The 15,788-nt window shown below is 48.7% G+C and overlaps 1 protein-coding gene across 1 annotated transcript; it reads right to left on the bottom strand.

Moving 5' to 3' along the window:
• Positions 1 to 5,264: 5,264 nt before the first annotated feature.
• Positions 5,265 to 9,897, bottom strand: LOC136438471 (transcription factor Maf-like). The gene is made up of 2 exons (XM_066433270.1): positions 9,598 to 9,897; positions 5,265 to 7,557 (listed from the first exon to the last, which is right to left on the bottom strand). Exon 2 carries the CDS (start codon positions 7,380 to 7,382, stop codon positions 6,516 to 6,518), a length of 867 nt encoding a protein of 288 aa, XP_066289367.1. The 5' UTR covers positions 7,383 to 7,557; positions 9,598 to 9,897; the 3' UTR covers positions 5,265 to 6,515.
• Positions 9,898 to 15,788: the final 5,891 nt, after the last annotated feature.

Below are 15,788 nucleotides of genomic sequence, written 5' to 3'. Positions count from 1 at the left end.
CAGCACATCTGCTTGGAGCTGTTCCCCCAGCCCTGCCCAGCGGAGCGAGACCTTTTAGCACAAACGGGTCCTCATCAGCCTTGGCTGGGCACCAATCAGCCAGAAGGAACACCTGAACACCCCGCTCCTTCCAGACGTTTGTCTTGGCGCACCAGGACGTCTTAGCAGACTCCACCCACCTGCAGGGCTCAAAGATGCTCATTTCGGGTTCTTAAGGCTTCAAATGAAGAAGAAGGCCGCACAAATTCAGCTTCTTGGATCTCAGCTTGGAGTCAGTGGCAATTTTCTGAAGATGTCCCCACAGGGCTGCATGTCTCCAGCTGTAGATTCTCTTCTATCCCACTCATAATTGTTTGGGAGCCCATGTTGTAAATTTTGTCGTTGTTAAATCTGTCATTTTAAGCTTTAGAAAATACATTTTTATCAATTTCGTGTCAAGAAGTTCAGAATTTTTTAAGAACAGGGTGTAATTTTGGTCCATCCCAACAAGCAGATTTCTGTCAAACTGATAAAGCGGACTGAACAACATAGATCATTACTTGAATACAGATTGATTGATTGATGATTGATTGATTGACAGACCTGTCAGGCATCTGTATCCATTACCTGTTGGCTGCTGAGAAGGTTGATAAAAGCTCAACCATCACAATGGTGGCTTTAACGGCTTTAATAGCTGTAATTTCATGGTCCTCGGGGACAGGACAGGCGTGCTGTTGTTTTGTTTGATACTTTAGGATGTTTGATCACTTCTGGTTTGTTTGTTTTCTTAGTCCTTGACTTTCCAAACCTCCTAGAGGCTGTTGCACAAGGAAGGATGTAGGACGTATAAGCAGGAATAAAAATGTGAATAATTATGTCTGACATGATTAAGATATTTCCTCCAGCTGGGCCACTGACAGACAATCAGCCCAAAACTCTTATATCCGTCCCACTGCTGTTGAAACATGTTGTTCATCAGATAGAATTACTGTAAATGCAGAAATGTTCGCGGTGGTTTTATGTTCGAGGTTTTCACAGTGAACTTTCAGCGCAAATTTAAAACCACCGCGAAACTTTTTGCCCACCTATGATTGTAGCGCTGCTATTGTTTCTAAAGCGAAATTAAGACCACCGCGAACACTCCATTTTCTCCCTACCACAAAATAAAAACCATGCAAACTTAAATGCATTTACAGTATGTCCATGTTGCTCCCACCACTTTCCTTGTCAACTCTACCAACTGGGAGTCTAACTTTTCTCCAGCTGAACAAATCATTGTCTGGAAAATGCTGCAAACAATTAGACTTTAACAATAGGAGGAGGATTTATTTTGCATGAATGAAAAGAAAGTGTCATGTTTTTCTCCCCCTAATATCTACTCAGAGAGCTTCTACTAGCTAGGAGGTTCTAATATACAAAATGTATTATAAAACCTATTTGCCACTAATAAGTCATTCTAACAAGATAGCGACCCCAAGAAGCCTGTTGGAGGCTATAACTGCATGTACCCACCAGTCGCCCCTGTAGCCTCCAGCAGCCTCCTGGAAGGGCTGGTTCCAGTTTGGTAATTACTGAAGCCAAACAACATAAGCAGAACCAGACTAGAGTGGATGACCCAGTGTGGTGGTGCTGATCTGTGGGGATATGTTGGTGTATTCAGCAGCCTTTGGGCAAAACTGTTTAGCTATCTGTATCTTTATGTATCGCAAATTTTACAATTCTAGCTAACAATACTTTAACGATTATGTGATAGACTCATTTTGTTGGTGTTTTGGAAACAAGTTTTAACTCTGTATTGTATATACTTATTTGTACTATTCTGTCAGTCATTTTATACAGACTAGATCCGACTAGATAAGACAAATACTGGCATTATTACTGGGCAAACAAAATATGCAATACAAAATGTTCAGAAAAGCACCAGGACTACTTTCTACTTAATCTACTTGTTATGTATAACATTATATATCTGTACTAGATATATTCTGCATTAAAGAACATATTAAGAACACAGGGAAGCAGTTAACATTTGTTCAATGATTTGTGTAAAGAGGTTCCAGTCCATCAGTACTACAGTCAGCAGTGCAGTCCGTGAGCCACGCTCCGCTGAACTCTACACTGGTAAATCGGCTCCCAGGGGACAGCAGGCATTACCAGGGGAGGGCTGTCAAAATGTTTTCAAACACACTTTTTCTTTATTTTCAAAACAGTTTTGCAGGAAGAGTTCAGCGTAGATTTCTTAACTTCAATGGAATGATCTTGAGGAAGGGTTCGGCAGGAGGATATCTGAAGGAAGTTTTGAGGAGATGTGAACAGAAGGTTGGAGGAATATAAAGGAGTTGTTTTGAGCTCCTCCAGGCCTGAAGGAAAACAGAAGATTCCCCAGGGAGGGATGGCTCTATGGTTAGGACTGGGCTTTTGTTTTCCTGGTGTACAAAGCTGGGAAGATCTGTTCAACAGTCTTACAGGACTGAATAATGGATTATAGGTTAGCTTGATTTCAAGAAAGCTGTGAGTATAGATAAAGTTTTGGCAAGACATTTGCGGCCTTGGTTTGTCTATCACTCAATATAGTGAACTTGGAATCTGAATCTCTGTATTATTCTACTCAAAATACCAAGGAGGTTATCTGTATTTAATCTCCTTGAAAATAAACAGCCAATGCATATAATGATACAGGAGAATGAAGCTGGTTGTTTATCCTGGAGAAACTGAAGAGGGGACCTGTCAGAATCATCCCTCGTATTTCTCAATTTGGCTCCGATGTACTAGCAGCTGTTGTGGAGCTGTCATCCGATCCTTACAGCTGGTTACCATAGCAACCTCCCCTGACCCTCCACGACCCCAACTCCAAGCAGATGTGTGGCTGTGGCTGGTTTGTTCCGAATCTATCTGTAGCATTTTGTGCATCCCTGTAGAGGTTCACTTTTACTCTGTGCAGAAAAGGTGAACCACTGGAGGCATGTAGACCAGGCATGAAAGGAACAAGCTGCAACCACACATCTGCTTGGAGCTCCCCTGACCTTTACCTTAGGGTCGACCTGTCAGAACAGGTTTAACTGTTTATGATTTGCTTTTTCCACCCTCCAATTCAACAGGCTCATTCCCATGTAGAGGGGGGCGTCCTGTATTGCTATGTCCCATATGGATATATCGTTTTTCTATAAACACTTCTGCTGTTGATTGTTTTGGATCAGCAGTGATCTCAGGGGATCTGTGATCCCAGGGGTGGATCAGTAACTACAACTCTGTACACAGAACATATGTTGTTTGCACCCCTGTCAATCATACACTTTCCTGAGCCTCAACAGGAGGGGGTGTGTGAGCAGAGGAAACACTGTGGATTCATTTACCTTAGTAATTCAGGGACTTACTTTTGCAGTAGAAGTGTAAAGCAGATTTTGCTGTGTTTCAAGTTTGGAGTTGAAATGGTCTGTCGTACCAAGGTTTTGGTCGTACAGAAGTAATAGTACTATTTACCAGATGGAAACACATACTCACAGTGTCCGTAGGAGAGGTCACAGGGAAAATAAAAGCATTGAGAAAATTTGATCATGTACAGTAAATTAATAGCTTTCCAGTTTGCAGTGACTAGAGTATACAGTTGAGCTTTATTAGTACAGTAATAGTCTGTTGTGGTTTGACCATGTTTAACCATGTAACATATCTGTGCACTGCTCGGTCCCACTGGTTACACATATTGACACCTCCTCTCCCAGATTGTGCAGTTGGTTCAGAGCGGCCCTGATCTGGGGTCAGCGACTCCTGGCCATCCGCCAACCTGTCATCACAGCCTGCCTTCTACCAGCTGGGCTCTAAATACATCTACTACCTGTAGCCTGGCATCTAGGCCTCATTGCAGGCCTCATAACAGCCTGCCTTCTACCAGCTGGGCTCTAAATACATCTACTACCTGTAGCCTGGCATCTAGGCCTCATTGCAGGCCTCATAACAGCCTGCCTTCTACCAGCTGGGCTCTAAATACATCTACATGGACTAGCCTGGCATCCAGGCCCGAGCTGGGCTCTCATCATAGTAGTCCCCAGCAGATTACATTAATTGCTGAAAACTTGTAGAAATACACCGAATGGAGGGAAAAATTTGCCAGCGGAGCCGGTTGCAGATCTGTATCTCTGCGAACAACCGACGACTCCTCTTGCAAATGTTTCACCCCGTTTGGTCAGTTTCTACTATTTTCTTCAGAACTCAGATGTCTCTGATGGAGATATGTGTAGTGGTTATAATACAAAATATGGCAGACTGGGCCAATGGTACTAAAATAGTGATAGACATACACACGTGCGCACACACACACACACGTGCACACACACACACACACACGTGCGCACACACACATGTGCACACACACACACACACACTGCACCTCTGGGAAGAGCGGCTAAGGCCAACAGGGCATTCCATTCAAAATAAAGGTTATTAATTGATTGACTTGCCATAATTTGGCCAGTGCCCACTGTTTCTGCCCCTAATAATACGACAGTTACTTAATCACAAAAAAAGGACTTGAGTCTTTATGTTTCAGAAGAATTTCCACCAGATTGGTCCTTCACTTTAAAGAGGCACGGGGAACTTGTTTTGGCAATTGTTCAAACGCGGGTTGGGCGTGGAACTAGACAAGCCCTGACAAGTTGTGATCCCTGTTTTACTGCCATTTTCAGGGCTTCACCAGTACAAGGTGAGCCCAAGGTCACCAGGGGGAGGGGGGCAGCTGGTTTAACTTTAGAACCTGCCTGGCAAAGTGCTCCTCTCCAGCAGGCTGGGATTAGGATTAGAACTACTGGTGTTTTGTCATTTTCTATTTCAAACCTTTTCAAGTCAGGCAATGGCAGAGATTTAAGAAATCCTGAGTAAATGAGCGATTTTCGTCCACTTTTGAGTTTAGATCACCTTAATTATATCTTTAACGTGGAATGATTTTTTCCACTTCATTGCACATTATAAAATAACAAGTGAAAAAAAACATGAACAGAAAAGGCCATAAAGACATAAAAACAGTTGATCGAAAACGCACTACTCAGATTTTCGGACTTGGTTCTAGCTGCCCAACCCTTGGCTGACCTGCCCAACTGGTTCGGGTAGGATGACCATAACATGTTCCCATCCATGCAGTCATGCACACCCCACATAACACAAGTATCCAGTTTCCCCCCATGCACACCCCACATAACACAAGTATCCAGTTCCCCCCATGCACACCCCACATAACACAAGTATCCAGTTTCCCCCATGCCTGCACACACACAGGAACAGATCCGACACCAGGGTTAAAAATAAAAGGTCTTTCCATGCTTTTAATAGTAGCTCCGAACGCTTCGGCTACAGTTTCAGGAAAGTCTGTCACTTGTGATCAACAGAACAGGACAACATAAAACATTTTACAAATTAATAGAACTCTTTTATCATTATAGTTTCTTCTCTTTCAAAATGTCCCATCCAAAACTGGGAACGTTCGAAGGACCACAGACATTTGGCAATGGAATCATGGAGACAGAAAGGTGTGTAGATAGCTAGAAACGTCTTTCGATGGTAATATGTTGTGGCGAGGCACAAGTTCATGATCGTCGGATCAATCGCTGTCGGTAAATGTCCAGTCCGTTATACATAGTTGCAACAAGAACCTTCCTCGGTTTGTTGGTTCGGAGAGCGGCGGTGTTCGAATCCCTCCGTGCCTGCTGTTTCTCTCCTGGTCGTATCTCTTTCTTTTTTTGTGTCTTTTTTCTTCTTTTTCGATTTTTTTGTAGTTTTTTTCGTGCTGATGCGCCTTCGCGGCAGACTATAAATTCTTCCTCCAAAGAATCGTGGATGTTGCCTTTCCTTTTACTCCTGGAAGAAAGTTCAGCTCTGTTGGGAGCGGTCGACTATTTCATTACCAACATTAAAACATACTCTCGGGTCCTGTTACGACAAGTCCGTTTTCGTCGTGTAATGTTCATATCTGGCTGGCTGGTTAGAGCCGCGATATTCCTATATACACACTATACTCTCTGTACGTACATATCCAGGCTACAGCTGGACATAGCTCATAGCTTCTTTTAGAAGTTCTCGGATGTAAACAGATATACAGGAATAGCCCTGGAAACGTGAATCGCCTGCTGTACCCGTTTCCATATGGGACCGCTATGTACAGTATACACATGCACAGGTGGACATGCCAGCTCGGCACAGGGGGCAAACCATCCTGACTTGGTCTGAATAAAACTCTTCTGCTACATTAAAAAGCTAACTCTTAAGTCTACTGTCTGAGCCCCTAAGAGTCAAACTCCCAGCCAAAAGGGGATGTGATCCACCGTGTATGTACAGCGTTAGGTTACTATGTGATACTAGAGTCCAAAGTACAGTGTCCAGTTCTCAGCGAGCCGCCTGGGGGCGCTGTTTGCGGGGCATGTAGGGGCACGACAGCTCACCTGTCGGTTCGTCCGTTAGTCCGTGTGTGCGCGTGTGGGTCGCTCCGGCCGTCTGTCCGTTGGTTAGTCAGTGCGTGTGTTGCCGCGGACCCTCCGGCGGCGCGGCGCGGCTCACATGTAGTACTCCGGACTGCTGGGGTTGGACGGGGACGACTGGGAGCTGGAGTACGACTTGAGGCGCTCGAACTTCGCCTTGTAGTCGTCTCGCTCCTTCTCCGTGTCGCGAAGCTTCTTCTGCAGATCGTCCAGCTCCCTCTGCAGGTGCTGCTTCTCGATCTCCAGCAGGTGCCTCTGCTGCACGCGCTTGGAGCGGCAGCTCTGCGCGTAGCCGCGGTTTTTCAGCGTTCTGCGTTTCTGCTTGAGGCGAATGACTTCCTCCTTGCTGTAGCCTCGCAGCTGCCTGTTGAGCTCCCGCACGGACAGCGAGACGAGCTCGTCGTCGGAGAACTTCTCCTCGAGCCTGGCGCGGGACTGGCCGCCGTGGTGGTGGTGGTGGTGGTGGTGCGGCTTGTGGTCGTCCCCGTGTCCGGGCGGGCCGTGGTGGTGGTGCGCCGGGGGGAGCGCGTGATGGGAGCCGGGCTGCCCGCAGCCCTGGCCCGCCGCCCCCGCCTCGTACCCCGCCGCAGACGAGATCAGCGCCTCCACGGCGTCCTCGGGCGTCAGTTTCAGCGCGTCGGGGTTGAGCTGCTGGTAGCTCGTCATCCAGTACAGGTCCTCGATGTTGGGCTTCTGGTCCACGGGGCTGGGGATCTCGAAGCCCGGGGAGGAGGGCACGGAGCTGCAGGGCGACGACATGGGGGTGGTGCAGACCGAGCTGCTGCCGGACAGCGACGCCGCCACCCCCGACACCATGCAGCTGGCCTGGCTCGCCTCCTCCAGCTCGCGCTTCACGTCCAGGTGCATCAGGTCGAAGTCGTTGACGTACTGCATGGCGAGCGGGCTGGTGGGCAGGTCGCTGCCGTTGACGAGGTCGGCCATCTTGCAGCTGGCAGGGGAGTTATTGCGCAATGGTGGCAGCGGTCCCTGGAGCCACGGTCCTCGGGAAGAAAAGTTTGCGGTCCCGTCGGTACAGCTCCGGGCGGGCGGCGGAAAGTCCCGTGCGGGTCGGGCTGGGGCTGGTCTACAGTCTGGTAGCACTTCTGGAGCGGTTGGTCTAAATGGGAGGGGGAGAGAAGGCGAAGATTTCAGAGAGAAACCAACGCAACTGTAGAGGGCTGAAGGAAAAAGGCAACAACACTCTGCACTTCGATCCGGGCCGTATATATACCCCCCGTGACGTCACGCTCACATTACATCACTACCAGCCAATCAGCGCAAGAGCCGCGACCTCCTGCTTAAAGTTCTGACCAATGAGGAGGCCGCCAGCTGATCGGGACCGGGGTGGTTATGGTGGCCGTGCAGGTCGATAATTCAATGATTAACACCTTCGGACGATAAAATGTGGCCGGGCGGCGTAAACAACCACACGTTAGCGCTGTTGATAGGCTTCTGTTCTCCGCCGGACCAACAGGACGGACCCCGGCAAATTGTTGGGCAAACAGACCCGGGCCGAAGTGCGTTTTGTTCGGGGTAAACCACCGGGCCCTTACGCAAGCACGGTGACAGCACAAACAATAGTTCCGCGGGAGGAGCGTTCCCATTGGCCGCCGGGGCGACAATGGTGGAAAACACCGGCCAGCTGATCGGTAAGGGTGACTCAACACACGCACAAAAACACCCTCAGCCGAAACCTCAGGAACCTTGACGCGACATGCTCCCTGTTGCAACCTGTTACGAAAGTTTTCTACACTGGACAAAAAACAAAACAATTTGCAAGTTCACCCCAAACCCCAGGATTCCCCAGGGAAAAGATAAAGTCCCTAAATCCCCGTATGGGTGTTTTTCTGTCCACAGAATCTGAAGTTCGGGCCGAAGTTTTGCAGAACTGTAAAAACAGGGCAGAGTTCGCACGTAGCGACGTTAGGACGTGGTGACCTGGCCGTAACCACTCCGCGGTTTGTTTACGGGCAGAACAAAAAATGATAAACAAGAGATAAGATCAGAAATCAACCTTTCAAGAAAAAAAAACGACACGAAAAGGTTTCAGGTTGGGGCATAAGGGTGGATACAATTGTTCTTACTGAGTTAGTCAATTGGGCTTTCATAGTTGGTACCAAGGCCTTGCTCGTGCATACAATACAGCACAGCACAGTACATGGTCTCGGTGGCCTTGCAAAAACAACTCACCCTGTCCAAACAGATTGACAGGTCGGGAAGACGGAGGGCCCGTCTTGATATTTTCCTTGTCATCACATCTGCTTTCCTTCTACTGGCTCCCAAAACTACAAAACCAGGGAGAAAATAGGCCCTTTTTGCAAACTAAACGAGCTAGCCACCAGTCGTATGCCAGTGGACAGTCAGGTTTGTTTGTTTAATAGACGTGTGAGTTGTTTTTTCGAAGACTCGTCCAGCCGGGTTCGGCCCAGCTCTGGCCTGGACTGGTTTTCACCGCCGCCCCGGGACCCTGCGGTACACCCCTGCACAGTCCCCGGGCCATGGGACCCTCAGCTCGGCCCTGCACGCTGGAGTATCCCCAATACAGTTTCCCCAGCACATCAGCTAGCCTGGATGCCAGACCCCCAATCTGAGTCTCTATATATCTCATTCGTGCGCTCAGGGGGCCTGTTACAGAATTTCCTTGGGGTAATGTTAGCCCTTGAGCCGAGGAGTTGGCCTCTGTAGGCCCTGGAAGCAGTCTGGCACCCAGGCTACGCATCTGCACTTGGACAGAGCCCGGCGCTAGCTGGTACCGTAACGTGCGAGGAGATACAGACCCGACAAGAGGCGGCTCGCCGCCCGTCATATCAGCACAGGGACATGCAAAACCCATTAAAAACAGATAAATAACCATCCTACCCTGGCAGGGGACAATACCATGCATAGGAATGCCAATACACATCGACATGTTACTACAAAGAAGCCAGGTTGCTTTTCTATACCAGAAAAACAAAAAAAAGTTTGTTAGGAGCGAGATCGGTCGCGAGGCTGGGTGTTTGTGCGTGTGTTTGAGCGTGTTTGCCCGACCAGCTGGGTAGGTTTAGAGCAGACCCTGCGCCATATGAACCCCCAGGCGCCGCTGCGCCCTGCAACATACTGTCATACAGGCTACAGAAAAGCTGAGATTGTTCCAGCAGAGGAAATCAGCGAAGCTCACCTGGCCGTACCGGGCCGTGCGTGTGTTGCGGTCGGGCCTGTCCGCTGTACAAGCCGCAGGTACAGTCCTGGCGCTCCGCTGGGTGTACGAGCTCGTACCGTACGTAAGTCCTGGCGTGCACGGGCCTGTGTGCGAGTCGAGCCGCAGGTACAGTCCAGGCGTGCCGGTACTGCAGACCCCGTGGGTAGGGAGACGGTAACTCCTGTGTTGTGGCGGGAGTGGGTTGATGGTAAGTCCTGGAGAGAGAGCGGACCGGTAGTGCACCGTGCGCTGTCACACCGGGAGTGAGCGCCGATCGTCCTGCCCGCTGTATTATAGGCTGTGAATCACCAACCGGCCGCTGGGCTACATGACAGGCGTGACGTCACACCCCGGGGTCACACGGGGCGAAACTCTGCATCAAAAATTAGATACGGCCATTTCCACGGCCTGATACCGCTCCAGGCACGGCATACCGGGTCTGCACGGCCGTATAGCGGGCAGGGGGGCACCAGGGCCGGGGGACCGGCGGTGCAGCCCCGCAAATATTCGCACACGGCCGCTAACTTGTTGCCCCAAAGCCCGACAGTACAGGGGATGGTATGGGAGAGTTGAGTAGAGCAGAGATTTGGGGTTTTGGTTTTTATTTCACCGCGGTGCGCTGTATGAGGGTGTAAACCGGTATTACCACTGGAGAATGCTCGGGCCATAGATTTTCGTTTTGGGATGAAATGTGGGTTAATGACGGCGCGTATAACGGGGAATATCACACACAAACAACTGGCGGTGGATCGGATATCCGCTACTATATATACCCTGACACGGCCGCTGGTACGCCGGCAACCCGACCCACTCAACTGCCTTCTCCGCTCGAAAATAAAACAACCAACAACCATAACAACAAGCTTCACAAACAACTCAACATGTTCTCTAATAATGTTCCAGGCCGGCTTGAGTTTGCTATGTCCGATGTAAGAGTTCTAACCCGCTTTAAGAACTCCCCAGTTGTGGGTGTCGCTCACCACCCCTCCTCACCCGACCCTAACCCTGCCCTGCACACCGCGACACCGGGGCGATACGTCACAGAATACCAACTTCTACAAACAACATCCCTAACCACAAACTTTCACATTCGCAATGGGGGGAAATTATAAAGAAAACTAATTCAGAGACAAATGCATTGATTATAATATAATTGTGTGAATGGAGACCTAGTGTAGGTCCTACTAGGCCAAGGATTTTACTAGTCCTATTCTATATTTTGATATTTTTGTAACTTTCTGCCCTAACGGGCTAAGTACAGGTCGTCATGAACTGGAAACTATGATATACAAAAAATAAACAGACATAAACCTGTCAGTAATACTGAATCGAGTTTAATATTCAGGCTTGTTCTAGCCGAGGAGGTTCTGGTCTGGCTTGTATATTGACATGAAGGAACAGTACAGATATGTTCCCCAGAGCGGCCAGCGGGGTGCTTATTTATTTGTCTTCCCGCTCGTGTCGGTGTGAGAAACAATATTGTTCCCTTCCGCGCACACGCGGGCGCCCCGCCCCACAACACGGGCGCGCCGGGAACATGACAGAAGAACGTCAATGCACGACATTTGTACATGGTACAATGTATGGCAATAACTATTAAACACAATGCAAAATATGGGTATAGAATCAAACTTAACATCCTAATTACTAAACAAGGGCTTAGTCTTCGATATAGTGTTACAATCGCGAGCGGGGCTAATCATGAGTTTCGGTATTTTTTCTAATGACACTGAAGCAGAGCATGTGACAACTCCTGCGGGTTGTTTTGTATTCAAAGTTTAGGAATAAACGGAGATCTTTACTGTACCTTTGTGCTCCATAGGACAGTAAAGGCCAGTACGTCCAAGCAACTGTACACAGAAAATAACCATACATGAAATATCTGTAATACTAAACGAAGTTTGGGTACATGTTGGGCTTATTCTCTGTCCATATTGCACGTAAGATCATGTAAGTACCGATAAGGTTCGTTATGAAAGCTTAGCTGTGGTGATATCGGGGTTTAGTTCTGAGTTGTCCATCTGTGTTCTCGGACTGTCACCGCACTTCCTCGCGGGAACCCAGCCCGCAACATCGCCCGCTATCTGCCGTCTATCTGATATCAGCGCCTGAGATTGGAAACAGAGTCAGAGCGCGCACGGGGCGAGAAAACGGGTTCCGTACAACCCCAGGTGAGTTCCTTAGGTTCGACTTTCGCGTCTTAAAGTTTGCAGTGTCTTTAAGTCGCCTCCTCGGGGATTCTAGAGTCACGGCTCCTGGCGGAGTTCGGAGAAGTTGGGCCGGCGCGACTTCCGGAGGGCTCGGCGGAGGCTCCTAACTTTATTACAGGTGACTTCCGGGTAGATAAGGAGAAATGACCTTCCACTCCCCTCCCAAGGTCACCTGTTGCACCCTCCCCCCTCTCAGCTGTCACGTTGGGCCAAACCATCACTCTATCAACACCACGGGGGGGGGGGCGCCCTTTGGTCTAAGACTTCCTAGAAGTAATGACCAACAGAACACCACGGACCTTCCAAACGTGACATAGATAAGGCCGTGCTCTGATCCAAGCAGAGGTCTGGGTATATATACGGCTTTTTTATTTTATTTTACGCCTTTATACTTAAGTGAACAGAGGAACACGCGCTCCGCTATAGCTAGGAAGACACGCACAGAAAGCGTGCCCGTAACGGTAGCACGTAGCCTGGACGCCAGGCTGCTTCCAGGGTCTGCACTGTATGTCCAACTCCTCGGTTCTAGGGCTAACATGCCCCCAAGGAAATTGTACAACAGTTAGACCCCGTGCGGTAGATACTACATATACAGAGCTCGGTGGTCTGGCATTAGGCTCTACCAGGCTCCGCGGGTCGCTGGGCAAATAGTAGAAATTGGCCAGAGTCAACTGTATGAAGGGAGTCGGCTACGGAGAGAGGGTCCAATATTGCTCCATGGCTAAAGTCCCCCGGCAAATATTCTCCCCGTAGTTAGTCTGGTAGAGACTAGTCCGGCATCCCGGCTGGTAGTTCGGCAAGAAGCAGCTGACACCCGGCACGTGCCGGGGACAGATGGGCCGGCCGGCGGATATTTTGAGCCGCGGCTTCAGGCGGCCGTGCCGCGGTATTTAACCCCGATTTACCCAGTTGTGGAGAGCCTTCCTATAGGCTCCAAGCAGATGTACGGTTTCCGCTTGTTTCTCTTGGCTTGTTTGTAACGTTTTGAACGTGTTATGGAAACACGGGCTTTTTTAGGGCCTACACAGGTCAGCTCCTCGGCTCCAGGGCTAACATCCCCCCAAAGAAACTTTACGTACCCCTTCGGGAAAACCCTGGCAACAGTCTGGCTCCCAGGTTGAGGCCTTCCAGGTCCGCCTGTCACCATGGTTAGTGTGCGCCCGTGTTGTCACAGCCTGGTGCGACCCCGGTCAGCTCACCCCGGGCCGCCCGGCGTGTTTGCTCGGCACGGGGGTGGGCGGGGCGCCGCGGGCTGCACGTGCCGGGCCGGGGGGGTGTCCGGTTTCACGCCGTGTGTGCCGAGGTCGTTATCGCGGGAATAAAGTCTGAGAACACTTGATGAGCGGTTTATCACGCTGAAGATGGGGTTTATCACCGTTTATCACACCTGTATGCCCGGCATGACCGCAGAGGTGGGCGGGGGCTTCTGAGTAAGCGGCGGCGACTTTCTGCGGTCGGTCCCTCATCACAAACACAAACACCAGACCCGCACTAACCACAGAAACCAGGTATTAGCTACAGATAATACACTCTTGTTAGGATCACTAAATCAGAGCCCTGGCTAATTTGTGTACTCTCCAAGCAGAGGAGGGGATTCGGCTGTTTTTTGACGTGTGGAGAGTATAATATGTGTACAGTAAAGCCGCCAACTGTAAAGAACTGTGTATGACTGATATCAAGTCGGACATGTTCGAATTCCTTCTGTTTATTTGTTTGTGCATCGTAGAGTGTACTATCTCTACTTGTGTTAATGATAGGAATATCCTATTCAGTTATACCAAGGAGGTTAAATAGGATCCTATTTTAACCTCCTTGGTTATACAGAAAAAAATTATCTCGCTTTATATTACTCAAGAGTTTTGATAAACCGGCTATCTTACATTCTCACCATTGTCAAGAAGCGAGAAGAAGCCATACTAGTACCAATGTGCGTATGTTTGTTGTGACGTGTAGTTGGCTCGCCGGTTGGGCAAAAATCTACAATAAAGGTCTTCATTCATTCATTCATTTGACAAGGAAACGCCAGTTTGCCAATACGGAAACTTGCAAAGTAAATCTTCCCGACAGAGAAACTCCAGTGTGTTTGTGTCTGTCCGTTGGCGCACGGAGCAGGGGCGGCCAGAGTAGGAACCATCTGACTGATGTTTTCAGGAGAAACCTTCCGTGATGGAATCCCACGCCCCGAGCCCCCAGTCCCCACCCGCCCCTCTCGGGAAGAATAACCGCGGAAAGGCGCTGAAACAGGCGGGACGACTCGCAAGAGGAGCCGGCCGGCTTAATAAGCTCCATTTGGCAGACTTCCACGACCTCCCCGCTCCGGAGGAGAGTGGAGTGAACTGTGGTGCAGCTGAGAACGAACATGTGTCTTATAAACCTGTTCAGCGGGGCGCGCGTGTGGATCGGGCGGGCGGAGGGCAACTCGCGCCCGTACACAACGGAACGAGAGGCGGTACTCCGAGTTTACGGCTCCGGGTATGTCCTGGCAATCCTAATACACAGCCTAACGCCACGGGCTCTCTTCTTATTTTTTTCTTATTGCTGGGATAGCCCGGCCAGTAATAAGAAAAAAATATATAATAGTATAAAAACAATAACTTGAAAAAGAAAACTGAGCCGGGTTGAGTCTGCATCGGAGGCTACTCTGTTCTATTGATACGAACTGCTTGTACAAACTATGTGAAAATCACTCATGACATCTTCTCTTCAGCCGATCAGGACACTTGTATTCATATGGAACCTCAGCGATAGCGATTTTGTTATGCCGTGAAATTAACTGTCAGTGTCAAAATCTTCTTGAATTATGTTTTTACAACACATCAATGCCAAGTTGAAGCAAACCTTTCTTCCTGAAGTAAGGTACAACTGTATTATCAATATAAGAAAGCAACAAACCACGGACTGGCTATCTTGCTGTCTTATTTGTGTACTATTCCGATAATATCTCCGTGCTGTAACTGTACCGTTTTCGTTCTAGATAGGACCTATTTATAACCCCATAACTGCTGGACGCCCTCCAGCCTCGCCGCTGTGCGGGGTCAGTGACCTCCAGCGCGCCACGCCCCTCTCCGTAAACATGTCTTCTTTCGTTTTCGGGAACGAACTTTCCCGGTACGGCTCAGGAAATCAACTACAAACAAACCAGAAAGTCTCTTCTACTGTTAACGCGGTAACCGATTGTTTCGCTACATTGTCAGTTCGCTACAGTCGTTTCGCTACATGGTATACATGTAAGTTGTTTCGCTACATGGTACAAAGTTATTTCGCTACATGGTTCAACTTGTTTCGCTACATGATTAGTTGTTTCGCTACATTTGATAGATAGACTAGTAATAGTAGTAATGGTTTTATTACAAACACGTATTGTACGCAATGAATGGAATCGGACATCCGCGGAAAATAGTAACTAAAACCATTTCTAATGTCACTAATCTATCTAGAGAAATAACATTCAAATGTAGCGAAACAACTTGTACCATGTAGCGAAACAACTTGTACCATGTAGCGAAACAACTTGTACCATGTAGCGAAACAACTTGTACCATGTAGCGAAACAACTTGTACCATGTAGCGAAACAACTTTGTGCCATGTAGCGAAACGACTGGCCATGTAGCGAAAAGTACTGTAGCGAACTAACAGAAATTACTTCATATAGTGGTGGGGGCTGGGAAATGATTAATGCACTAATCCTGCCGCTGTGGATGGTGACTTTTAGATAAAGCAAGAATCGATATGTCAAAATATGGACGGAAGAGACGTCACAGTTCGCTTAAGCCCCAGAAGTCTCCTCGCACACACGGCAAACATACATTCTTCTCAAAACAATATAAAATCCGATAATATCAATCCATGATCAAGGCCGAATACTTGTCAGTATTGTAGAGCACTACATGTTTTTGAATCTCAGTCCTGCACTACAACTCGGTACCTCAAACACCTGTACACCTACCCAGCACCTGGTA

This window comes from Branchiostoma lanceolatum, chromosome 7 (assembly GCF_035083965.1).
Source record: "Branchiostoma lanceolatum isolate klBraLanc5 chromosome 7, klBraLanc5.hap2, whole genome shotgun sequence".
Classification (NCBI taxonomy): domain Eukaryota; kingdom Metazoa; phylum Chordata; class Leptocardii; order Amphioxiformes; family Branchiostomatidae; genus Branchiostoma; species Branchiostoma lanceolatum.
This window is presented reverse-complemented; position numbering and strand designations above follow the sequence as displayed.

Excerpts from the sequence above, each read along its gene's own strand:
- LOC136438471 (XM_066433270.1), bottom strand. The coding sequence starts at position 7,382 with ATGGCCGACCTCGTCAACGGCAGCGACCTGCCCACCAGCCCGCTCGCC.